Genomic DNA, 27,081 nt, shown 5'->3' on the forward strand with positions numbered 1-27,081 from the left:
ATCTTGGCTAAAAATTTAAAATCCTATAAATACAAATAATTTAACAATTAAAATAAGTTTTAAATAAAAAGGTCTTAGCCTGGCACCGAAAAACAAATAACGACAGCACCAGGCGGACCTCTCTAGGGAGCGCATTCCATAGATGGGGCGCCACCACAGAGAAAGCCCTCCTCTGGGTACTCACCCTCCTAAAATCATTCACAGAGGGTTCCCGGAGAAGGGCATATGTTGCTGATCTCAAGGGGTGGGAGGGCATATATGGACGCAAGAGTTCCTTTAGATATCCAGGTCCCAAGCCGTTTAGGGCTTTATAGGTCATAACTAACACCTTGAATTGGGTCCGGACTTCAATCGGGAGCCAGTGGAGCTGACAGAGAACTGGGGTTATATGAGAACAACGCCCAGTCCCCATCAGCAACCTGGCAGCTCTATTCTGCACCAACTGAAGTATCCGGACCGTCTTCAAGGGTAGCCCCACATAGAGCACGTTACAGAAATCTAATTGGGAAGTCACCAATGCGTGTGTCACTGTTGCCAGGCAGCCGTTCTCCAGGAAGGGACGCAGCTGATGTATCAGCCGAAGCTGAAGGAAGGTGCTCCTCACCACCGCCATCACCTGAGCTTCTAGAGACAGCTCTGGGTCGAGGAGCACTCCTAAGCTGCAAACCCTGTCCCTCAGAGGGAGTGCAACCCCATTTAGGACAAGGTCCAGGTCCCCCATCCCGAGGCCCGAGCCACCCAACAACAGGACCACCGTCTTGTCTGGATTGAGCTTCAGTTTATTGGCCCTCATCCAGCCCATTACCTCGGCCAGGCACCGGTTCAGCACAGCCACTGCCTCACCTGTATTGGTGGAAAACGAGAGGTAGAGCTGGGTATCATCAGCGTACTGATGATTCTGCAGCCCACTCCTCCTGATGACCTCTCCCAGCGGTTTCATGTAGATGTTAAATAGCAAAGGGGACAAAATGGACCCCTGTGGAACTCCATAGCATAACTGCCATGGCGCAGATCCAAAGTCCCCCAGCACCACCTTCTGAAATCGGCCGTTGAGATAGGAGTGGAACCACTGCCACATGGTAGCTAGCCTATTCAGAAGGATACCATGGTCGATGGTATCGAAAGCCACTGAGAAGTCCAGAAGAACTAACAGGGACGCACTCCCCCTGTCTCTCTCCTTGCACAGGTCATCGTACAGGGCAACCAAGGCAGATTCAGTGCCATACCCGGGTCTGAAGCAGGACTGAAATGGGTCCAGATAATCAGTTTCATCTAAGAGTGCTTGGAGTTGTCCCGCCACCACCCGCTCTAGCACCTTGCCCAGGAATGGGATGTTGGCCACCGGTCTATAATTGGTGGCCACCTCTGGATCCAGGGATGCCTTCTTTAGGACTGGCCAAACTACCGCCTCCTTTAAAGGGGCAGGTACCCAGCTGTCTCTTAAAGAGGCGCTGACCACCTCCAGGATCCAGGTCACAATCCCGTCCTTGGCTTTCTTAAGTAGCCAAGATGGGCATGGGTATAGTAAGGAAGTGGTAGGGCGTACTTGTCCAAGCACCTTGTCCACATCATCAGGCCACAACAACTGAAATTCATCCATTAATTGTGGACTCGACGGCGTCGATGGTATCTCCCCAGCAGAATCTGGTTCAATAGTAGAGTCAAGCTCGTGGCGAATCTGAGTGATTTTCTCCCTGAAATGCTTGGCAAAGTCGTCACAGCGGGCCTTCGAGGGTGGCACAAGATCTTTCTTTGGGCCCGGATGTACCAGCCCCTGCACCACCCAAAAGAGCTCCGCCAGATGGCATTGTGAGGAGGCAATTTCTTCTTTGCCATCCTCACCGCCACAGCATAGGCCTGATAGTGGGCTCTTAAGCATGTTCGGTCAGATTCACCCCGTGATCTCCTCCACCTACGCTCTAGCCATCTCCCAACCTGCTTCATTGCCCATAATTCAGTTGTATACCAAGGAAATGAACGGGCTCTGTCAGGCGGGAGAGGACGCTTGGGAGTGATCGTGTCAATAGCCCTGGTCATCTCCTCATTCCACAGTTCAACCAGGGCATCGACAGGATCACCAGCCTTGTCAACTGGAAAATCCCCCAGAGCTTCCAGGGATCCATCAGGATCCATCCGGCTCTCGGGGCAGACCAATACAATTGGGTCCGCACCCTTACAGAGGGAAAGGCCGCTCTCGAGCTCAAACCTTATGAGGAAGTGATCTGACCATGACAAGGGCATCAAACTTAAATTCCTCACCCTCAGATCACCCTCTTCCTGCCCTGTTGAGAAAACCAGGTCCAGAGTGTGTCCACGTTCATGGGTCGGGCCGGTGACATGTTGAGACAGCCCCATGGCCGTCATGGAGGCCATGAAGTCCTGAGCCGCCCCGGTCAGACCAGTCTCAGCACGGAGATTGAAGTCCCCCAGGACCAACATCCTGGGGGTCCTCAACACCAGGTCCGAGATTATCTCCGTCAGCTCAGGCAGGGAGACTGTTGGGCAGAAGGGTGCACGGTACACCAACAGGATCCCCAGTCTGTCTCGGTCGCCCAACACCAAGTAGAGGCACTCCAGCCCTGGTCTCGAAGGGACTGGAAGTCCCGTGAGAGAGATGGAGACTCGGTAAACCAAAGCGACGCCCCCTCCCCTCCCCTCCCCTCCAGGCGTGAACAGTGCTGAACCAGATACCTGGGCGGGCACATTTGAGAGAGGGCGACATCCCCCCCCTCTCCTGCCCAGGTTTCCGTTATGCAAGCCAGGTCGGCCCCCTCATCCACAATCAAGTCATGGATGAGGGAAGATTTATTGTTGACTGACCTGGCATTGAGCAGAAGCACCATCAGGCCCGAGGGGCGGTTGACAAGACTACCTGGAATCCTCTGGCTGGGGGCAAAACCAGAAGGAGGGACAGGTGTCAACCATCTGTCCCTCCTTCTTCTTCTTCTTCTTCTTCTAGTAGTTATGTCCATGAGCAGGAAGGAAACTCAATGAAGCCTCAGGCTTGTGCACACTCCCCCCTCCTGCTTCTGCCAGAAGGAAGCATAAGCCAGGATCCAGTTTCACTTACTTCTTTATGGATTGTCAATGCGTGTGAACAGGAAATCTGGCTTAAAATAAATCTTAGTCAGCTGCTAAACTAGCCAGCTACAAGGCCTAGTTTATTGGGTAACTGGATCAATGTAACAACATTCCGGGAGCAGGCAAAGTTAAACATAATTATGGCTTATTACTCCTTCTGAGAAAAAGAAAGGGGAGAGGGGCTTGAACTCTGCACTTTGCAAGAGCTCATTTCTGCAAGCGACACCAACCTATGATTCAGCATCTTTTGCAAAAGCAGCCATATTTTGACAAGTTTATTTTTCTAGAATATCTCTTCTTGATAGGGATATTGATATATATGGCCAGTTCCAAAGATGTATTTGCTGATATTATGCTGTGATCCATGAATTGAGATGTATACCATTCATCAGCTTTTCTCCTATTTACTGTATTTTTTGCTCTATAAGACGCACTCCCCCCCCCCCCAAAAGTAAGGGGAAATGTCTGTGCGTCTTATAGAGCGAATATGTGTGTGCAGTAAGTCTGTCAGATGTGCAGCCCATGGGGAAGTGATGGGGAATGTGCCTGTGATTATGTGCCCATTTGATTCAGAATATTTTTTTTCTTGTTTTCCTCCTCTGAAAACTAGGTGTGTCTTATGGTCAGGTGTGTCTTACAGAGTGAAAAATACGGTAATCTTGTGTTGGTTATTTGAGAGTTGATATATTTGGTTTAAGGAAATATACAATGCATAATGCTGGCATGGTGAAACCCTAACAGTGGCTACCTACAAATCATGATGTGGATGCAAAATATTACCCTCACACACGTGTTCAGCACAAAACTCCATTAATATCCCTTTTGGACTTCACCGTGATTAGCATTACATCTGCAGTAATGCTAGCCACTGATCATTCAAACTAGTTTCATAGTAACCACAATTTGGAATAGTTTACAAACTCTGCTTCAGAAGCAACCCAGTTATGTAGTGAATATGATGATGTGGAATAATTATGTATGACAAGGAAAAGGAGAAGAAAATGTGTATGAGAGAGGAATAGAAGGATGTATAAATTCTCAAGACTGGATCCCAATTTAAAAATTAGAGTCTGAATGGAGCAGGTGTTGTATCTGGACAAGAACCTGCTGAAACAACATTAATGTAACACTTAAATCCATGCAGATCAGTAAGGGCATCTCAAAAATGCATTTTTAACTATTCCTATCCATGAGCTTACATCATCTGACTTCCCTATGTAAGGAAGGCAAAACCCCCACAATATACTTCTACAAATTTGATTATCAAAGTTCATACCCTGTGGGTGTCATTCTGCTTCTGCACTGTAGGAAGATCCCCTCCAATGGGTGCTTGTCTGTTTAATTCATCTTCTTTCAACTGCAGCCATGCCAAAAGTTCCTGAAGAGAAAGATGTAGCCGTCTCCACTGATCAGAACTGGCTTCTAAGTGTGACCTGGAAAACATAAATCTGTGTACTTATAGCTTTTAGACACTGTGAAGTGATGCAGCAACTCTTAAATAACTCTTTAATCTGGGTCCATCCGATTAAAAATGGTGTTTTAATTCTGGAGTTGTTCTTTGGTGTAGTTCTTGCTGCTTTTGATTATGCTAATCTTTCACTGTCATCATTTTTATATTTACTTATTAATTTTAATTGTCGATTACTTTTCCAAATACCAAGATGAAAAAACAAAATATAAATTGAAATGCTGGTTTCTGCTCAAATAGATAGGTTTGCGTGTGGCATTTTCTTTTTGATTTTTAGCATATGGCTCTTGCTGTATCTGTTGTATTTTTAAATACAGAATGCCACTTTGAGGATTTTAGTTGAATAACGGGATAGAAATGTATAAACTGTGTTGTAGGACAATAAAAAACTAAAATAATAAAAATATCCTTTGATGCCGATAGCAGTATCTCTTTGATGTTAAAAGTTGAGGATTTCACCCAGTCTTCCCTAAAATTTAGGAAATCCAAAAGGACATCATTACTATGAAGTCTTTTGCAAGTCAAATATCAGCACTCCAAAATAAAACACATATGCCATGCCCATCCTTTGCACACAGAAAAGGTAAAAAGGTAAGTTTTTCCAGTTTTTATCAACTTTTATCAGTTTGTTGCTGCTGAAATTGAAAGCTTGAATATCATGAGAATTGCTGTGGAAAAATCAATTTAGAAAGTTTAAATTAATTAGAAGTGCATTAGGAGCCTTGCAGAAGATCAGCAAAGGTTTCTGACTCCTAATTGTCAAACAAAAACAATGAAGAGAACAGTTCTATGTGTTGTGCTCTCTTTTAGAAGGAAGCTTCTGATACTGGAGGTTTCTGAATTTCAGTATATACAGTGCCTGCTGCCTTGGCTGAGGAGTGAAGGAGGCAATTTTGCCTCTCTGTCCTCCCATTATAATGTTTTCCTTTAAACATGCCTCCAAACTAGAGACACTGCATGGCCAGGGCATTGGTTGGGCTGTACCAGACTTAAGGCTTTTCATATCCCAATCTCTTCTCCAAGACTGAAATACCTCCTTCTCTTTCTGCCCCATGTCATATTTATAAGCGCAAGAAGTAGCAGATTTTTCCACAGGTGCTGCAGTGGGTGAGGGAAGCAGAATGGGACTGAAAGCTCAGGATCTGGGGGATCTCAAACACTCCTATGTTCCCTGGGACGCTTTCTCAAGGACTCTAGGGAGTTCCACTTTAAAAAAAAATGCTTTGTTCCTCCTGAACCAATTTGCTGGGCTGGGGCAGTGCAGGGAAATAACCTCTTAGGAGAAAGCCACTAGCATCTTTTTGTGCAAACTTCTTGTGAGTCTTTCATATCAAATTACTGGGCTGTTCATGTACTCAGCTGTAATCTGTTCCTTAATTCCTAACATATGTCTATCCTTCTCAGACATTATCTTGCACCTGGCTACAGTTTGCTAACAAAGAAGCTGCTGCAAAAGTAAAGTCTGGCAACCCCTAATGTATAGGTAAGCAACTAAATAAACTAATTTATGCATGTTAATTATCACATCAAGTAGTTCTGAATCCTTCAAACAGAAAAGAACTCTTTCAGCAACAGAGCTGTCAGAGCCAGAATTACAAAATTCAGGACTCCAAACCTGTACATTTGGTAAGTATTATTTGCCTAAATGTCATGTAATGATGATGACAGCCATTTCCTAGCAAACTGGCTTTTCCACTTTGCAGTTACAGGACACTTATGTTCCCATACTGAAATGAAACTGGACACTTCCTTTGTGGGCAATAACAGTTTGTGATAACTCAGCTCTCTGCACATCTACCCCACTTTGACTATACTAAACTCCTCATTGTACCTTACTGTCTTCACAGTGCAACAACACTGCTTTTATACTTAATTCAAAAAGCACAGCAACTGCAATAAAACAGGGTTATTGCTTTCAATTTGATTAATGCCATCAGTATCAAATTGTACCAAGCAAAGTATAGGAATAAGTCTTTGTTATAATGCTTCTGATTGACTAGCATACTGCACTTTACCCAGACCTTTTTATTCTGATAAAAATATGGGTAAAAAAATCATTTCAAAGAGATGTATCCCTTTCCTTGTGCTTGTCTATAGAGGAAAAAGTCATTTCCTTCTTACTCCAGCCATCAATATTTTTTCAGCTTCACATATTTCATTTATTTTTAATGATTAATGTTATGAAGATGGTTTCTGTCATTACACACACTGACCTCCCTTGGGGCTACAGCTGCACACACTTGGCAAAGGCAATATATGAAATATTAGCCTTTGGCTACCCCCTGAACTCTTCCCAATATACAGAGCACAAGTGTATAAAAGAATCCTTGAGAAGACTGCCTTGAGTGTCTATTATAAGAACACCTGGATAGATTTATTATTTATTTATTTAGAAAATTTCTATGCTGCCCCATTCGCCGAAGCCTCGGGGCAGCTCACAAAACATCAATTAAAATATAATATACTAAAAATATAAAACGAATTAACAATATAAAATAAGTCGCCCTGGCCAAAGAATAAAATAAGCAAATAATATTAGCAATTAAAATGACGTTTGAATAAAAAGGTCTTCGCCTGGCGCCAAAAAACAAATAAATAAAATAATAAAATAAATAAATAAAACAATAAAATAAATAGATACTGCCGAAGAGAATTTTTAAGCCGGTTGATATTGGCTCTTCCAGTTGATTATTCAAAGCATTGCCCTTTATTATGTGCTTCTACACACAGCTTCCTCCACTCCAACCCCGCTCACAAGATGACAATCCATGTCTTCTTATGACAAGACCTTATTTACAGACTTAATCCTGACATCTCTTATCAGAGATAGCCATTAAGACAGCAACCCTTGAGCAGGGTTTCACTGAAATCACTGCTCAATAGTTACAACTAAACAGGTTTATGGCTCAGGTGCACTGCTGAAACCTTTCCCTCACATTTAACACATTCATCCTTTTGCAAGATTACCCAGCTGCAAGAAAGAGAAGTTTGCACTTCTTTGCAAAGAATCCTCACAGATGAATTACAAAACTATTACATTAGTCATGATCCAAATAACCCACTTACAGAAGCAAAAGGGCACTGTGCATGCAAACAGAGCTGTCTCAGAAATACTCCCTACAGCAAGCTTTCATTTCCAAATAGACAAGTTATTTTGTACTGGGCAGCTTGCATTTTCAGTAATGGGAACTACTGTAGAGAATTTTGTAAGTAATGTCCAGCTGGATGTGTTGCCATTATTAATGTATTTTTAACCTCTTACATTATCACACCGTATTTGGATCATGGCTATATGGCAAGCCTATGCATACTCATTTGTGGTTCCATTACATTCATTGAGACTTACTTCTGAGTAAATGTGGATAGGGTTATATTTACTTGTGACAATGTGAAAAGCCACAGCTGTCAGTGCAAAGTAATAGAGAAAGCGTGGTTTCTAGTTAAGCATGCTTAATCTCTTTTTCTATGTCCTTACTGAGATTATAGAAACTCATCAGCTTCTTCACATCCTACAATCCCTTCCATACAAAGAAAATTAATCATCCTTACAAAGTAATTCAGTGTTTGAAATTGCTTAAATTACTGGAAGCCCAGCCATTTTATCCCAATTTGAGCAAAATAAAAGGCTTATGTTGTGACAGGGATGGGGGGGGGGGACATTTTTTCCTCAGACTCATTTCAGTTACTGTCTCTTGCCCTTCAAGCCAAGTCCTACCTAATATTTAGAGATTTTTTCCTCAGTTCACTCCATCTGAAGTTCATATTATCCAGGCGTCTCTGCAACAAGGCAGCATCGTCAGAACCTTCAAGGGATCTTAGGATTTTCTGTCCATTTTCATCCAGGCTGTGGAAGATGTCAGTATGAGTTTCAATTTCTTTCTGAAGTTCCTGTAAGGAAACACAGAACAAATGTATGAAACACTGAAAAAGAAGCATGGCAGATACAAGTTAATTAATGTATTTAGCCATGAAAATGCATACAAATTACAGAATGATCCATATTGTGACTTCTTAATATCTCCCATTTGAATTGATTAAATATGAAAAACTGAAATGGGAATGATAGTGCAAATTCCTTACCAGTAGCAATTTAGAAGGATTGAAATATACATTTTCATTGATCTGGAACCATTCATCATGCAGAGTACACTCACACACAGTCTTATTTTATGTAATCCATTCCTAATGAAAAGAATAACTATTTGGCATACTAGTATGCATACCGTGCTAGCCTTTTCTCCATTATTGTACTAGACATGGTAATGTTCTTTACACGGGAACAGCATTTCCTTAGTCAAAGAGAGCATGTATTTTAAAAACAAACAGTTATTATCAAGTTCTGACATAAGCCAAGGAGGCAAGAATTGTCTGTGTCATTTTGCCAGTGGTATTTTCTTACAAACCCTCCACCCCCCAGGTTCCCAGCCAAATCTAACCTTTACATGGTATGTCTTCCTATGTAACATTTTCAGCTTAAACTGGAGGCTTCCACATGGGTCTTGCTGCACAGAAATCCCAGGAAAACTAAGCTACAGCAATAGCAGAACTTTAAAATGCCAAGTTCAGTTACATTCCATTGACAGAATGCATTTCAGAGCACAGGCCTCAACAGTCCATGGTAATAAACAGCCACTTTGTCCTGTGTCAAACATTAGTCAGGGCCATAGCAGTAGGAGGAACTGGGAACAGCAAGAAGGACCCAGAATACACAACTGGCAGCTTATGTTGGACTGCCAACTTTCCTTATCATTTTGGAATGGCAAGCCAGAAACTTTTTAAATATGCATGTTTTCCCTTATGTTTAAGAAGGCAGCAACTGCCAAAAGCACATTCTTTGGAGAGCTAACTGCCCGATTCTGACATTCTTATCTGCCTACACACTGAATGGTGTCTTTGTGTATTATATATCCAACTCCATGATTTGTAAAAAGTATTTTAGCTCCATGAACATATAGGTTTACTCTGGAGGTCAATACTGCCTGCTCATTAAGAATATCTTCTATAGATATAATAAATCTATCTAGTTCAAACTGGAGGGTAAATACGAGGGGTTGGAGCTGTCAACCCAGCTGTGGATGATCGCAGATTAACATTTCTTTGCATTTTAGGAATAGTGTTCAGCATCCTGAAAGCTTCAGCATTTCAAAACGTGTATTATTTTCAGAGAAATGTATCACCAGGTGAGAAGGATAGGGAAGACCCCTGACAAATTATTTTTAGCCATCCGATTGTTGGTCAAGTAAAGGTTGACAGTTTCATTTAATGTTTTGTTATCTTATAGAAACCCACCAAATATTGTGTGAACCAATCCCAAAGAACAATGTAAACAGTTTACAATTTTGAATTATTTCAGTTCAGTTCAAATCCTTCCTTCCTTCCTTCCTCTTTTTTCCACATATTCTGTATTTCCAGAATCCCAACAAGGTGACAATTTATCATTAATAAATACTATTAAAACAATATACACAATAGCTTAAAAGTTGATGATAGAAACACTTAGGAGAAAGAAGAGAAGAGCAGTCCAGTGGAGCAGGGACCTGGGGTGATTTTTGCCTACTTGCCTTTCCTTTCTTATGCCAAAATGCTAAATCTTTTCAGTGCTGCCTAGGTATGAATTAATTCTCTCTGTTCCATTTCATTTTGATTCTTTGACTTGACTGTTTTCAACACTCCACTCTGCTGGCTTTCTAACAAGCTAGCTGTTCACTTAGCTTAAGGTTATTTGATCCATAAAGAACCCATAGCATCCCAGTTTGCATCGCACAAAGTAAGCTATGATCAAGCTGATTGGAGGTGGCATATGCAACACACAACCTGGCAAAGTGCTGTCGTATATTGCAAACAGAGCAATAGCTAGCCTGAATTGGGTGCTCCATAAAAAAATACCATGTTCTACAGAGCTAAGGTTCATGTAATCTTTTCCTTCCACCATACTCTTCATTTTGTAAGCAACCACCCTAAATCCAAACTGTACCACTTACTGGAACATTATAAGGCTTCATAACAAACCAGAATCAAGAAACATTTACAGCCTCATTTTATTAGGACTAATCTGAAGAAAAAAATAAACAAATTTACAAATATATTAAATGGTACAGATACTTCCTAAAAGATTCTTGGTTGTGGAATAGTGGTTAGGTTCATGAATGGTGATCTGGGTGCTCCAGATTCTAGTCTTTGCCCAGCCATGGAGCTCCCTGTGTGATTTGGTCACAGACTCTCAGCCTAGCTTATCTCAGTGTTACGTTAGGAGGAGGAGAAAGATTATGTAAGCTACCTTCAGTATCTTGAAAGGAAACAAAAAAGTGGGATGTAAGTAATTAAATACATAAACGAAGCTCTGTAAAGTTGTATTAACAACTTGGATACTCTTCAGGAAAAGACAAAAGTAAAAACGCATAATTCAAATAACTCTTCAAAACATAGTTACACATAAACTTGACTACGTGAAAGCCCTTTAGCAAGGGCTTAGGAGGATGAAAAAATTAAGGTCAGTGTCATGTAAAATTCATTTTCAGAATGTTTAATGGAATGTGAAACATATAGCTGACCTAATAGCTATGGTCTTCCTCTGTTTTGGAAGGTTTCGAGGACACATCAAGCAGGAACTTAGACCAATGCCAGTACTGTTTCTCTTCAGAACAGCAACGGAAAAGTCCTACCTCTATTCAGGTACAACTATGCACAGTGCATATACTATAAATATATGTATATTGGATCCTCACTACCCACTCAGAATGACAGAGACCTAGATAACATGAAGGGAGGGTGGGGGTGCCTATTTTTCATCAAGTTTCAAATTTTCTCACAAAGTTTCAAACCAAGTTTTAAAATGTCAGCTGAATGAATCATGCAAATTAGTCTCTGCCATTGGATCTCTATTTTAATCCTAACAGTTTCCTTCTTGCTACTCTTTGCCTCTATATTTTGTACCTTCCTATCCACATCATGCATCTGAGGAACCTGTAGCCTATAAAGGTCCTGCCACAATAAATTAATGAGCCTTCAAATTATGTTTTTATTAAATCATATTTCTATACTACTTTTATCTTACTCATTATGATTGTTCTGTGTTGTTGCTTATTATTTTTTAAATCAGAAAACATTGATGCAAGTATGAAGCTGATTGATGAATAGCATTGTCCACAATTTTCCAATAACTTTCTGTGAAATAAGTATAGCCCAGAATTACAGATTTCAAGATCAGTGATGTAATGCCTACAATCATCCCTCTCAAATACTTGCAAATATTATGCAAACTAAGTAAAATAAATTACTCAAAATATAGGCATAACCCACATTGGCATGCAGGCTATGCAACAGGCTTATCATTCTGCAGTTACTTGATCTGATATTCTATTGTTCTTGCTTTTGGAAAACTCTATGTGCACGTGGCCTTCTTGTTTCATTATGAGAAGCAGATATTGTAAGTCTAATCACATACTTGACTTAAATGTTTTCCTCCAATTAAAAAACCCAACATTTTATGATAGATTAATGTACAACCTAATTTTTAATAAGCATTACATACTTTGAAACCAAAACATACCAATAGGATGTATATTTTTGGGCAATGTATGCAACACTTGTGGACTGCTGGTGGCACAGTGGTTTAAACCGCTGTGCTGCTGGGCTGGTAGATCGAAAGGTCGCTGGTTTGAATCTGCACAATGGGGTGAGTTCCTGTTGCTCCGTCCCAGCTCCTGCCAACCTTGCAGTTCGAAAGCATGCAAATGCAAGTAGATGAAAAGGTACCACTTCGGTGGGCAGGTAACAGCATTCCGTGCACTTTGGTGTTTAGTCATGCTGGCCACATGACCACAGAGACTGTCTGCGGACAAATGCTGGCTCCCTTGGCTGGGAAACAGAGAAGAGCACTGCCCCCAAGAGTCAGGCATGACTGGACTTAATGTCAAGGGGAAACCTTTACCTTATGCAACACTTAAAGTTCAAGTTTAACTTAATTGCCTGACTGGCTAAAGAAAAGTAATACATCCAAAATGGCAAATTGCATGATTTTTTCCTTCCCATGACTAAAGAAGAAATAGCATTCTGAAGAAAGCAAAATTGAGAATGCATTAAACAAATTCCCAAGGTACAAAAGGAAGTGTATCATCCCGATTTGAATGTTGCTATTGCACCAAGTAGAAAAACAAGAAAATACTTTACAATTGAGAATGCTCCAGATTTTAATTTCTTTGCTCTTCAAGTCCATCACTAGAACATTTGGGGGGCTTATCACTCAAGCGTTTACACAGCAATTTCCATAATGATAAAATCTTTTAAAATGAAATTTTAAATGTAATTAAGGGGCAGATATCATGCATTAAAAGCATTGTTGTGAAATGGCTATACATCATCATGTCATCAAGCCTCTCTTTCAACCAGTCTGTGGCATGACCTCAATTTCAGCTTGGTATGATTACATTGCTGAGTTTCATGTTAATGACTTGATGAGAAAAGATAGATAAAATTGTATCTCTCTCCTGTGGAGATAAGCCTATGAATATTGTTAAAACGTTACCAATCGAACAGCATTTTTAAAAGATAACGGGATGAGACACATCTCCAGCAACAGAAGCAAATGTTGACAGGCAAAAGCCAAAAGAAGAGTCATTCAAAGTGATATCCAAATCTTAGAAACTATTGTGGCCTCGAATAGAATGTGCTAACAAACTGAGCTATATGTAGGGTAAAATCTAAAGGAATGGAGAAGGGAAAAAAATAATATTAGACAAACATGGTGACAAAGAGGTTTTTAAATTGTCATAATTATTTATTACAGTTTATGTAAATACTCAATATTTAGCATGCTCATATGGGTCTCCATTATTTTCTTTCTACATTTCTATTCTTGTTCTCTATCCCTTTTGCTGTTTTAGAGTCGCATTGCGATACTGCCTTTCCTGTCCCCCATATTAACAATTACCAAGGCAGCTTTCTTCTTCGGATCCGTTTCTGGCATTTCTTCCTCTGACTCCTTATCTGACACAATTCCCTTTAATAACTTAACTTGCAAAGGGAGACCACAGGAACCAAGAGTGCTTCCAGGCGAACATTCATTGTTGAACCATCATGGATCTTTCATCCAATGGCACCCATTTCTAACCTCTTCCTGTTTTTTCCAGTGATTCTTCCAGTTTTGCTTAATACCAAAAAAACTACTAAGTGAGGAAAGAGCAGAATCACAGTGCTATCTCTTTGAAAGTAATGTATGGAATGGAAGTTAGGTGGGAGGATTTATTTCTGACAAAGGTGGCTGGTATATTGATGACATTTCTGACTGTAAGTGATACTTTTCCTGTTGTGGAGACATTTCATGTCCTACCATTTAATGACTTTCCTCTAAAGAGTTTTGCCATTTTCCTTTAATATATATTAATAATTTGTTTAATCTTTCAAAAAGTTTGTGCCCACATGTAAAGTGATCTGTTTCTGGATCTTCCAAACAAACAAAACTAGGCAGTTAATAGTTTCTTCTACTACTTTGCTCTTAGAACATGCCATCTTTTTTAGCACCATTAGTGAAAATTCCTGTTTAACTCTGCAGTTTGCATTGTGTGCTATTTTATAGATAAGTGTATGATGGTAGAATGCTAGTAAAACCAAATTGTTCAGAGACTTTAAACAAAAAGTGTGAGAAAACTTATTAGCAAGGGGCACTGAGATTTGCATATGTGAGGGGAGTCCACACCGTTCTGAATATTTTCTCACTATGAGCAATGTTTTGAAGAAAGTGCTTCTGAGAGGTAAAAATTTACTGTGTTTATATGGATTGCTATGAAAAAGAAATTTAGAATTGAGAAATGAACAGTAAAAGGAAAAAATGCCTGTGTTTTATGCTGGCCTTGAGCCAGAGTAGAGATACAAGTCCATCTGGAATGCTGGTAGTTTGGTACCTCTAACTATTGTCCCTGAAAGGGGCATGTGAAGCTAGGTTCTGGTTTTCATATGTTTATGTTTGAAGAAGGTCTGAGAGTTAGGAGTCTAAGATTGCTGGGATGGAAGCTGAGACCCAAATGTTAGCTGCTGGTAGTGTGAAGACTGAACAGCTACTGCATCAGACTTTGGGAAAAGAATGGTAAACAGCCTTGCTGGTTCCAGTTTGTATGTAAATCCTACTAGTGAGAAGACTGCATGGCAAAAACTTTGTGAGGCCTGTGAGCTAACTAGGATGAAGCTTGATAGGGTGAGTGTCTTTACAGTGGTTAGGTATAGAAAGTAGAACTTCCATAGCTAAGATTTTGGTGGTAAAAATAATATAATTACCCATTTTAATTAGAGATAGTAACTATTATTTAGGAAGTTATCTTGTTTGTTTACACTTGCCAGGATCTTTTTTAAACAACATTAACTTCTGGTTTGTTTTGTTCCTTTGGAAATCAGCTATGTCAGGCATTAAAAGGATTTACAAAAGAAGTTTCATGGTGGCAGCATAATTGTCTAAAGAACAGAAATAAGCATTTGGAACTAGAGTGGGAGAAGCCAATTGTTACAGGACCTTTTTGTTCCAGAGGCATGATATGCAATCTGAAAAACTGTCCTAAGCACTGCCACAAAATGCCTGCCATGTGAGACCTGGCTAGACCCAACAGATAAGTAATCTGCCCAAAAACTCTGTTGGGACAGACAGAGTCTCAAGCTGTAAAAAAGCAAAAACAAAACAAAACAAAACAAAAACCCCACAAAAGCCAAACTCTTCTTTGAACCCACCAACAGAAACATATACCTAGCACTGGCTGGGTATAGTTATTTGAGGGTGGGCTCACTGAAGACACCCTGAAAGAGCCCTCTTCCTCAATTACTCTACCTTCTCACTTTCACTGATGCCAGCTGTTATTGCTCTTTATTCTCCTTCCCATCATTTCTACCACTTCTTTCCTTGATATGCAGACAGCTGGTAAACAAGTAGTCAGAATCATCTATTGTTGTTCTTTCATGCCACCATGGTTGCTTGAGCTGGAATGAGAGACTAGTGAACAAACAGGTAGCAATGCTGGAAAGGAGAAGCAATCCTGGTGTGGAGGGGTACCAGTATTGCATGATACATGGCCATACCTATCCTAGATGCCAGAAAGCTAACTCTCTCCCTGCATTTCCTCTGTCAATCAACTAATCCTTCCATCTGTTACCTCTCATACTCTATATCATCACCTATAGGTACATCACCTACCCATCTCTTTGTGTGTCTTTCTCTCTTACATGCACACAGACACACCCCATCTCACCCCAGTCTCATCTTCTTTTCCTAAGACTGCCTCCAAGCAACATAATGTAGTCCATGGAAATGAAGGTGGCAGCAGCTGGAGGTACCTTTCTGGGTGCCAAGAAAGATATCCAAGGACACATTAGCGCCTACCCTGTCCTATAGAAGTATTATGGCCACATTACAATGGCTGGAGTACTATGCTCTATGTCAGGGAGGAATGCCCAAACTCAGATCCAAGCAGTCGTGCCCTCATTATCTGTAAATAGCCAAGACGGGCAAGGGTAGACTATACAATGCAGCAGAATCTCTAACCTGTCTCAGTAATCCAGCACCCAATAGAAAAAGTCAGAACTGGCAATCACAACAGCATAAGAAAAGCTGTGTTGGATCAAACCAAGAATTCCTTCTGTTCTAGTGTGGCCAACCAGCTACCCATAGCAAAGCCTACACACAAGACGTGAGTGCAAGAGTAACATATTCTGGAGCAACCAGTCTAAACAGGCATACTGCCTCTGATCTGGAAGTGGTACAGATACATCAGGGCTAGTAGCTATTCTCCATAAATTGCTCCAATCTGCTTTTAAAATCATGTAAATTAGTGGCAAATGAAAGTGATTAGTTTAACTACATGATGCATGAAAAAATACTGTTTTTTTCTGTTCTGAATCGCCCATCAATCAACTTCATGGAATGACCACAGGTTCTAGTATTACAGGAGACGGAGAAAATAAATCTTATCCACTTTCTACACATCATGTATAAATTTACACATCTGTATAATTTCTCCCCTCACATAACTTTTTTCTAAGCTAAACAATCAGATCTGTTGCAGATTGTGATCATTTTAATTGCCCATGTCGGCACCATTTCTAACTCTAGAATATATTTTGTTAGACTGGCACTAACACTAACTAGTACAAAAATTCTAAGTGTGGTCACATCATAGATTTGGATAAAAGGAGTATGAGCTTGCCAGTTTTATTTTGAATTCCTTTCTTAATTACACCCAACATGGAATTGCAGGTTCCTTTTTTACAGCTGCTGCCCACTGGGTTAATATTTTCATTTAACTACACCACAACCCTGAAAGCAGTTTCAGTCACCGCTAGTTCAGATTCTATCAGAATATACTCAAATTTTGCTATTTTTGCATCACTTTACACTTGACTAAACTGAACCACAGTTGCCCCTTTAATGCCTAAACTGAAGAGATCCTATTTGAGCCCCTTGTAAGCTCTTTTTGTTTCAAGCACCTGCAATAATTTGGTATCATCAGTAAACATGGCCAGCTCATGGCTCACTTCTTATTCCAGATCTTTTATGAATAAGTTGAAATGCATTGGTCCCAATATAGATTGCTGTGGGACCCAACCGTTGATATCCATTGGCTGGGAGAATTTACTATTTATGTCTACTCTCATTTTCTGTACTTTAACCAGCTACTACAACATAAGTATGGCTCTCTTCTATGACTATTAAGTTTTCTCAGGAGCTTTTGATAAGCAACTTTGTCAAAGTCATTTTGGAAGTAAAAATAAACAGTGTCTACCAGATCACCTCTGTATACATGTTTACTGACATTCTCAGAATACTCCAAAATGTTGGTGGGATAAAACTTACCTTTGTGAAAACTATTTCAGCAGGGGTCATCCTTCTAGTGTTTACTGAATTTATCTTGAATGATGCTTTCAACCAAATTACCCAGAACAGACATTAGATTAACCAGCCTGTAATTTCCCAGATCCCTCTTGGATCACATCTATCACTGTTTAAAAATTCATGTTACATTAGCTATTCTCCAGGCCTCTGCAACAATCTTAGGGATTTATTACATATTTTTGCTAGCAACTCAGCAATTTCATGTTTGAGTTCTTTAAGGACCCTGGGATGGATACCATCTGGTCCTGGTGATTTATTAATTTTCAATTTGTCAACTGAAAATAGGCAGGAAGCTGGGAGATGGAATCTCTATAGACCACAGCAACCTCCCTTCCAGAAAGGCAAGGATGTGCTGACACAGTATAAATTACCCAGGTGTGCAGAACTGGATGAGACTATTCCCCACCTCCCATTTACTTTTTATTTGTTTTTCGGTGCCAGGCCAAGACCTTTTTATTTAAAAGTTATTTTAATTGTTAATTTATGAATTGTATGTATGGGGTTTTTAGGTATATGCCGAGATGTTTCCGGGTTTTTTTAAACTCTAATTGTACAAACTATTTATTTATGTTTGTTTATTATTGTTGTAAGCTGCCCCGAGGCTTTTTGCGAATGGGGCGGCATAAAAATGGTTTAAATAAATAAATAAATAAATTTGCCCATCTAGATCCCAGTAACCCCTGGGATGGACTCTTCCTGTACAAGCAATGGAGTATTTGTTTTGGTGCAGCCCCATCTACTTTCAAACTTGCTGAAAATTGGAGATTGTCCCCTTGGTCACCTTGTCTTCAGTGGTATGCCTGAGGATATCAGGATTGAACCAGCCCCATTGGGCTGTTTTAGGGGATGTTGTCAGTAACAGGTGGAGAATACCTAGCCTGTGCTGGGGTTACCAAAATACAAATACCTTTATTCTTCTATATAGGCTGAATAGACTGCATTATTAGGAGTTTTAAACTAAGTTGTGTTCCACATTTATGGTTGCCTTGTAAGAATTCCTACAGGAGTGGTGGAACATTTAATTCTGTTGAAGTCACTCATTTTTTCCTGAGAAGGGGCAAACCAGTTTGCCACCTTCACATTCTTCTGTATTTGAATATTTAAGATTTCAAGTTATTTCCACCACAAATATGAAATAATTGTTGATAACATTTATTTCAACACTGACCTGAAGCTAAATTCCCAGCTGCCCATATTCAATAGATATAATTATTCCCAGTATGAAGAGGGCCAAGTTGTACTTGCTTGTCATTTAGCTACTAACATTTTTTTCACGGGCATCCTACCTGCCTTCAATGCTTATTCTGATCCCGAGAAATTAGTGTTCTTGTTATCGGATGTTAATGCACATGTTGTATAGTTTCTCTTTTTGCCCTCACTGCTAAGAAGATAAGAGCTAGGGAGGCTTTGAAGGTCAAACTGTCCTGATTTATGGCTGGTTCCTTCTTAGTATTATGTTTTGTTACAATGTATCTATAGTTTTATCTGTTAAACTGTGGTTTGGGTATGTAAATTTGTAATGGCCCATGGCTAAATACAAAAAACTTACTACTACAACTACTAAAAATGAAAATCTTGTCTGAGTAAAGAGGCAAGAATCCTAATTCAGCACTAACGTCTTTGAATATACAGGAATTCAAATCTATGACTGAAGCACTGAGGGCCTGGCTGGATAAATCAGTAAGTTTTGGTTTTTCTGACACCACCACCATCATGATTTACAAGTTCTTTCTGTCTCAAATATAGATACATTTTTGCATTTTGGTACATTTTTATAGAAAATGACCTGAAACAAGACTCTCATCCAGCCCTAGGAAGTAGAAGGCAATTATTGCATGTGTCTTTTCAATATTTCTAATTCTTTATTGAACTGTTCACCAAATACGGAAACTGTTCACCAAAGATTGACAACATCCTGCTCAAGGAAACATTTACTTTTCACTTGCTCAAGTAAGGCCATCATGGTTATTTTCAGTGCCATGCAAAGTCCTCCTGAATAATTTGCTACTTCTATTAGCCCCACTCATATCTGACTGCTTCCAATCAGTTCTGATTTTATCCTACCAAGCTGCCAGGAAGGAAGAGACACAAAACTATTAAAGATCACATTTCAGTGTGGATGAGACAAGAGAGGCCTTTTCAGCTTTTGTTGTACACAATGATTGTCTAATGCCCACGTTCCCCCCATCTGCATTTTTAATGCAAGCTAGCTTGGACCGAGAGTCAGTGACTAGCCCACAGACACCCAGTTAGCACCATGGTTTAGTGGGCACTGGAACCCAGACCTCCTGAGCTCCAGTCCCACACTCTTAACCACTTGTTGTTAGTCGCAAAGTCATGTCTGAGCCATCACAACCCCATGGACAACATTCCTCAGGCTCTCCTGTTCTCCACCATCCCTCAGAGTCCTCTTAAGCTCACGCCGACTGCTTCAGTGACTCCATCTAGCCACCTCATCCTCTGCTGTCTCCTTCTTTTGCCATCAATTGTTCCCAGCATTAGGGTCTTCTCCAGGGAGTCCTTCCTTCTCATTAGGTGTTCTCTAGCTTAGGTATTTGAGTTTCATCTTCAACTTAAAACACTACTTTGTAATATATATTAAAATTACCATATCAGGGAGGGAATTCCTGTGAACTTTCATGATAAACAACCCAATAATATAAATATAAAATATACATGCTTATCTTGTGAGATGTAGCACATAGCATGTCTCTGTGAAAGATACCTGTCTTAACCTAAAGGCCACTTCAAAGACAAAACAAGGTAAGACCACACCAGCTGCCATTTCATTAAGTAAGGAACTATTCTGTCCCTAAAAACAGTTCACTTTCACTGCCTTTGAAAACATTTGTACCTTTATCAAACCAGAAGGCACCAAAAAACTTGTCCATAGTTTATAGAAGAACATTTTAGGAACTGTTATAGGAAATTTTGATCCTCTAGAATCAGGTAAAAAATTGCAATCATAATTTAAACCTACTGAGATGTGGGGAAAGATTCAGACAGATCTCTTATTTCAACTGATTATGTCCTTGTGGTTTAGAAGAAACTGAAACAGTAAGCAGTGTCCTTTTCTGTAAGGTTCACAAAAATCTTTATAATTGGTTAATTAACCCATTAACCCATTAATTTACATGTGTCCAGAAGGTCATCTGGATATGATGTTGTTTTTTTTTCTTTCTGTTACAAAATACTTCATTACACAAATTGTGGTGATTATAATGATAAGAGCATTATAATTATGGACCAAAATATTATCTGTTTAATGTTAATAGTTTTAGGACTTGGGTGCACAAGTTGTAGTTTCTTGTTATAATTGCTCATGTTGTCTCTTATGTAATTGTGAAAAAGAAGAAATTCATTTTGTGAATTGTGTTTGCAAATATTCATCAATAGATCACTAAGTAAACAAATGACCCCATAGAACCTAACAATGTTTCATGTGTACATTACTTGACTCTAATCTTTTGATCAGGCAAAATTATCATGGGCAGCAATTTGGTTTGCCAAGTCCCTAGAAAACAATGTGCTACTTCACAAATGAAGAACCATAAATGTGCTTATAAAGGAGTACTTTATAATAATCTCATTTTCTTAAAAGCATTTTACGTAGGAAAGAAGCATGAATTTTGCTTGCCAGTTGGTGCAAAATATTATTTCCAAAATGGGATAGATGAGAATTAGCATGTTTATTCCTATTTGTTTTGGATACTGTTGCATGCAGTTGGAGGTCTGTGTTCCATTCATGCTCAGTCAACCAATATGCAAAACCATTCATTTCTTTAATTTTTATACAATAATGTTGGAAAGGATGGACACACATGGACATTCAGGTAAATGTAAGAGTCAGGTTTACTGTAGGGATTTTGGCTTGTTTCTAGCAATGAGAATGGACATTCCTGTTGCTTGCTCTTGGTAGCAGTATAGCTTAGTATTTGTTTGTTAACTTTACATTACAGTGTAGAAGAGATGCTCTGAATCATTTTCAGTATTCAAGAACATTATTTCTTAGTCTATGGAAGGAACCATAACACTTACATTCACTTACGTTCACAGAATGTGTCTAACTTATACCAGGCATAAGCAATGTACTGAAACTGTAAATTGTGAAATATACTTCACTTTAAATGCATTTTAAATGATGCCATGGTCATATGGTTAAATGGAAATGCCCAATAATAGGTTTCCACCTATCTCTTTTAGAAAAGGGTAGTAGTCAGATTTCACAGTGGTCTGTAGTGATCTGCACATGGTAGGCATGTCATGAGCAGAGCTGGCTGGAGCTGGGGGTCAGACTAGATGGCCCAGTAGGCCCCTTCTGACTCACTCTGTTTCTTTGTCTTTACCATTTTCATACCAGTGATGCTTGTCATGCAACCCTACTTCTATCATTATACATGAAAACAGCTAGTGTGGTGGTTAGTGTTGGTCCTGCAAGATCTAGGTTCTAGACCCCACGTGGCCATGGAGCTCACTGCATGAGTTCCAGCTTGTCACTCCCTCTCAGCCCAACCTACTACAAAGGGCTGTTGTGGGGATAAAATGAAGCTGTGAAGGCTTGCTTTGCTTCGCTTTGCTTCGCTTCTACAGGAATAAGAAACAAACCTATATTACAGTAAAGCTCTTCTTCTACCTATGCAGAGAGAAGCCAAGATAAGGCTTATTGATAGTAGCAAGAAATGAATGTAAGTATTATGCAGAGCATATCTCTGGAACTGAATTCTAAAATACCAGGAAGGCTCTTGGATCATTTTTTTCAATTGATGGGCTTAGTCTATTTTTTCCATAACTGAACTGTAAGCAAGTGGTTATTGGGAAAGAACTTGTTGATAGACATCTCACCTGTGACCCAGATTCCTCTCAGGGAAACCATTTTTAGCAAACAATTAAATGGTAAAACTTTCTTGGTTTCTCTGTCAATTGCTTTTCCACCTGAAGGGAGCGACTATAATAGCTGTTCTGAGGACAGATTTTGAGAAAGAAAATATGTGGAAAAAATACCATAAAGGAACATGCATAAGTCCTTGCAGTTTGCAACTATAAGATAAATACAGACAGGATAGGAACATGTCCACCTATTTTCCATTGTGAGGTTTACATAATCAAACTGGCTACATAAACATAAATCAAACTGTATATGCATCTATGTAGACAAATTGTGCATATGAGGCTGCTTTTAAAAGGTGATTCATTTCTGATGTACATGGTATTCAGAATGAAAACACTTAAAATAATTGTAAGTACTGTCGTGTTAGGCAGATTCAGTATTTAGTTAAATATTTTATTTGGACTAACACTGTAAGCACGTTAGTCAATATGGTAGGAAAGAATTTGGGAATGATGCATTCCAAGTCTCTAAACATTTGAAGTTGCTATGAACTATTGAGATAGTGACTATCTAAAAGACTCAGCTTGAGCTACTTTGAGTTTAGCTGTGTAATATAATTGCAAAGTTAATAAAAAAGGAATCATCACAGCAGGGGCTAAATCAGGCAAACACAACTGCTGAGCTTGTTCTTGAATATTAACTCAAAAGCTTGTCTTGTCTGCAGTGTGGCATATTTTGAAAAAGGAAAGGAACTGCAGGCATAGAACTGTACAGTTAAAAAGCCTGCACTGTGCCCCACGACATGGTGATTATTCCTTTGAAACAACCTTTCATTGTGTAAAATGCAAAAACAAAAATCCAAACTGTCTAAAGCCACATTTGCCTCAAACAGTACACATTAAAATTAAGTCAATATAAACATTTTTTATGTTTGGTCTACACAGGAATTAATATTGTCATTAGAGTTATTAGAATCCTTTTTGAGAAATGAAAATGTTCTGTGGTGTGCTACATTATTTTAGGTTGATTGTATGGCAGTGGACATGACAATTTATCCTTTAATTTGATTAGTCCTCTAAACAAATAATCAAAAGTAGAGCCTATGGAGCTCTCCTTTTGACAGTCAACCTTTGTGACTCCTAGCTTATATTTAACTGAAAACTTCATAAGCTATATGTCATGTGAATGATGATTTTAAAGGACACCTTTCACATGCAACTGTGGTGATCTGAAAACCTTTTCTATACCATAATCTCAAGTAACTCATGAGGTCCATGTTTGCATACTGATACAAGAAAGAGAGTAACTCTTGGGAAAAGCTGTACACAGGATTTCCTCCCCTTCCCCCTCACCGTGGGAACAGAACACAGAGGCTCTGCTTCCACACCACGGCACGTTCATGTGAAGGAGGCTGTGTTTCATATAATCAGGCATTATATGTGCAATTATTTTTACATGCTGGCAAAACCAGCCTGGGCTTCTAGGCACCCTTACCTGAAATCTGGGCTTGACGGAGAAAACAAATCTAGACTACAGCTGGACAGACACAAGAACAACACTAACAATAAGCAAGGGTGAATTTGGGCTACATATTCATTATTGCTATATGTTGTCTCCAGTATTAAAGGCAGTATGGCTGTAAAAGCCAAGTGCTAGGAAATGTAAGCTATAAGGTGCTCCTACGCCATACCTTGATTGTCAATATTTCAAGGGCATCCAGTTCCTGATAACTGTACTGTATAGGCCTTTGGATCCAGGAGTGCTCCTTATATGTCCTTAAGTTTTGCTGTGGCAGGTAAAAGCTTTAGGTGCATCAGGCCTGGTATAGGTCAGTAAGTCAACCCAGAAACACTGAAATGCTGAAGTTAGAAAGGGAGTGCTAAGAAATGGAATGGAACAAGAATGAACAGTGGACAGGATATTCAGAAGCTTTAAGTGGAATGGCCATACTTTCAAGGAACTATTTGTATGAGAATAACAGAATTCTTTCTGCAAGGCTCAAAGACTGTGCTTCTGCTACTTGGCTGGGCAATCCAGAAGACTTTGCTTGTCTGCATCTCAAATAGTCTAATGTTACAAATCCATGTTGCCTGCTGAGGCTGGCAAAAATTCAGAAGCCTTGTGAATATCCTTTGAATAGCTGCCCAACCTCGGTCCAAGTTGAGCTTTCCAGTTCTAGCTTTTAAAGGTCCCTTTTCACAAATGTGCTTGCTAGAGATAGAGGAGAAATTTATTTAGTTTGCATTTGAATATGAACTGACTGAGTTTGCACTTTCAGAACTAATACACGAACAATGCAATTATCATTTGGTTTCATATTAACAATGCAGTTCTCAAGTTTTTTTAAAAAATGCACAGAAGTGTATACATTTGGGTTACATTTGCATACAAATAATATATAGGAGAAATTCATATATTTAATAACTTTAAATATAGCATGTGGGTACATCATGTCATCAGGTCCTGTTGTTTTAACCTGTCTTTGCTATTTAAAGTTTAAATTCATTATTTAAATCTATTTTTTAAATTTTACAGTTACACTGTAAGATGTTTTTTATTGTTATCTGTATTTTACTTTGTCTTTTATTGTCTTTTATGAGCTGTTGTAAATGCCCAGAGGGCACTATGTAATAGTTAGTCTTGAGTCTGCTCTGCTATTTTTCAAAATCATTGTACTAAATCATTTTTCTTTACTATGTACACCTAAGTGAATAAAAGCATAGTAGTTAACCTAAGAGGGTGTGTTCAGAACTCTTAATTATCAACAAAGCAAACAAAAGAAGCATTGTGCTTAGCAGTGCTATCTAACCTGGCTGCCAGTAACCTTCCAGTTTGGAGGTTTGCAGCATCCTTTTGAGGATGGAAAGAGCATGGAGCACCCCTCTGTCCCTTGTACAGAGCAAAACAACCAGCAGTTCTGACTACCTAAGTCTTTTGCACCTACTTGTGAGAACAGGCTGATGTGTGTGAAGGGAGGATTCTGATTCCGAAGCACAGCTTGGATCTCAGAGCATCTTTTCTGAGGTCAGAGCTAGGATTGTGTCCTGGGAATGTTTAAACATGAAAAAAACCATACAGCTGGTTGGAATTGTAGGCTTTTCTTCCTAAATGTTTACAGGAATGAGCTTTTAGAGGGAAAAACTAAGAATCAAAAAAAGCGTAAATTTATGAACCAGAGAAAGCAGTAAATGATCAACAGTTATTCTAGCAATCTGGGTTACATTTTGCATGTCATTTATTTCAAACTATCTGATATTTTATGAAAAATAGGCATGTGAAATAATCATTTAGAACTGTTGCTATACTATTTTTAAGGAAGGATAATTCAAATGCATTCACAGAACCCTGATTGCCATGAGAAAGCCTTACCTAGGCTTGCTCTGTTCTGATCCTATACCAACATCAACTGTTCCCCAGGAAATGAAGTATTGGCATGCTAATGTTGCATGCTTTAGGAAAAGGAGTTCATGGATAATCCTGCATATGTGATTTGATAATAAGGGCTAAGCTTTTCAGCAGCAAACAAAGGTTTGGAAGTACCTCTGAACTGACCCTGACTTTGCCTCAGCCAAAAACACAAGTAAAGCCTTAATTAAGAAACCACCTGTGATGACAATATACTAGCAATTTCCAGGACATACCTTGGGAAAGCTACTTACTTGGTTAGATAGGTACTGAAGCAGCATTTCTAAGTATGGTGACTTAGAAGTGGTCTCAAACCTGCTGAAGCAAATGCCCTCTCTCTTCAGTAGGAGAATCTGTACTTACTGGAAAATTACTAGATATGGTCAAGGGGAGACTTAATTGCAAGGAACTGCTCTTACATTGAAAACAGTGATGAAATAATTATTTCTGAGTAAATATATTAGGATTCTGGGACTCATTTGAATTCCACTTTATTCTAGAAAACATGCTTATAAAATACATACAGTATATAATTAAACCATTTCACAATTTGTATACTTTGGAAATTCCAGAAGTGGTATGCACTGTAAGAAATTACAATTCTGCTCTGAAAGGATATACCATCCCAAATAATTAAAGAGGCTGGTGCATGGTGAAATAGAGAGAAATTTAAATCTAATTCTTTGTTAATATTTTTCACAGAGCCTTCCTTAATCTTGCTGAGAGCAGATTTTTTTTTTTTTTTCAAAAATGATGGTAGCAACTATTGTATCATGTTGGTAGCATCCTTTCTACTTTTGGAAATACCACCATAATTTATCATTCTCATAGCTAGAGAAATGTGTCTGTGGCAGATGTCAAAGAATTAGCTGAAATGATGGAAAAGTGTTGCTACAAACAGCAATAAGGTTCATATAAGGTATTTCTTTCTTGTAACAGCTGCAATCATCTCTAGGTATACTTTTGTAATGGACAGCATGATTATCCAGTTTCAGGAATAGTTTCACAATATAAGAGTGTTCTGTATCAAATCTTGGACACACACATTCCAAGGATACACACATCCTGTCCCTCACACACACACAAATAAGAGAAAGAAGAGCTTCCCTTTGTTTGGACTGGACTGCAATTACATCTAGATACAGGAAGGTCAGTAACAAAACACCAGGATTAAATGTGATATTAGTTTCCAATGTATTAAGCAATCTGTTGACAAATGCAGGGAATGCTGATTGATCACTGAAGGGTAAGAGAATTATTTAAGAAATAAACTAAGATTTTCAATAGTTTGGAAGTAAAGGATACTAATGCTTGTTCTCAAGTGCTTTAAAATGAGAGCACACTCAAGCCTTTAATCAAAAAGTATGTCCATATCAAGTCATTTTCATGCTGTCACTGAAAATCACATGAGGGATGATGCTTTCCACTTTT

General features: G+C 39.2%; 1 protein-coding gene across 8 annotated transcripts in view; it reads right to left on the bottom strand.

Moving 5' to 3' along the window:
* The window catches only part of DMD (dystrophin), a 994,758-nt gene that overhangs the window by 206,830 nt on the left and 760,847 nt on the right, over positions 1-27,081 (bottom strand). For all 8 annotated transcript variants that reach the window (XM_044441365.1, XM_044441364.1, XM_044441363.1 and 5 more), the window contains 2 exons: positions 8,265-8,437; positions 4,358-4,514 (listed from right to left, as the gene is read on the bottom strand). In XM_044441365.1, the coding sequence (XP_044297300.1) occupies positions 4,358-4,514; positions 8,265-8,437 (330 nt within the window). The remainder of the gene's footprint in view (positions 1-4,357; positions 4,515-8,264; positions 8,438-27,081) is intronic.

Source organism: Varanus komodoensis, unplaced genomic scaffold (genome assembly GCF_004798865.1).
Source record: "Varanus komodoensis strain SLA01 unplaced genomic scaffold, ASM479886v1 scaffold4, whole genome shotgun sequence".
NCBI lineage: Eukaryota > Metazoa > Chordata > Lepidosauria > Squamata > Varanidae > Varanus > Varanus komodoensis.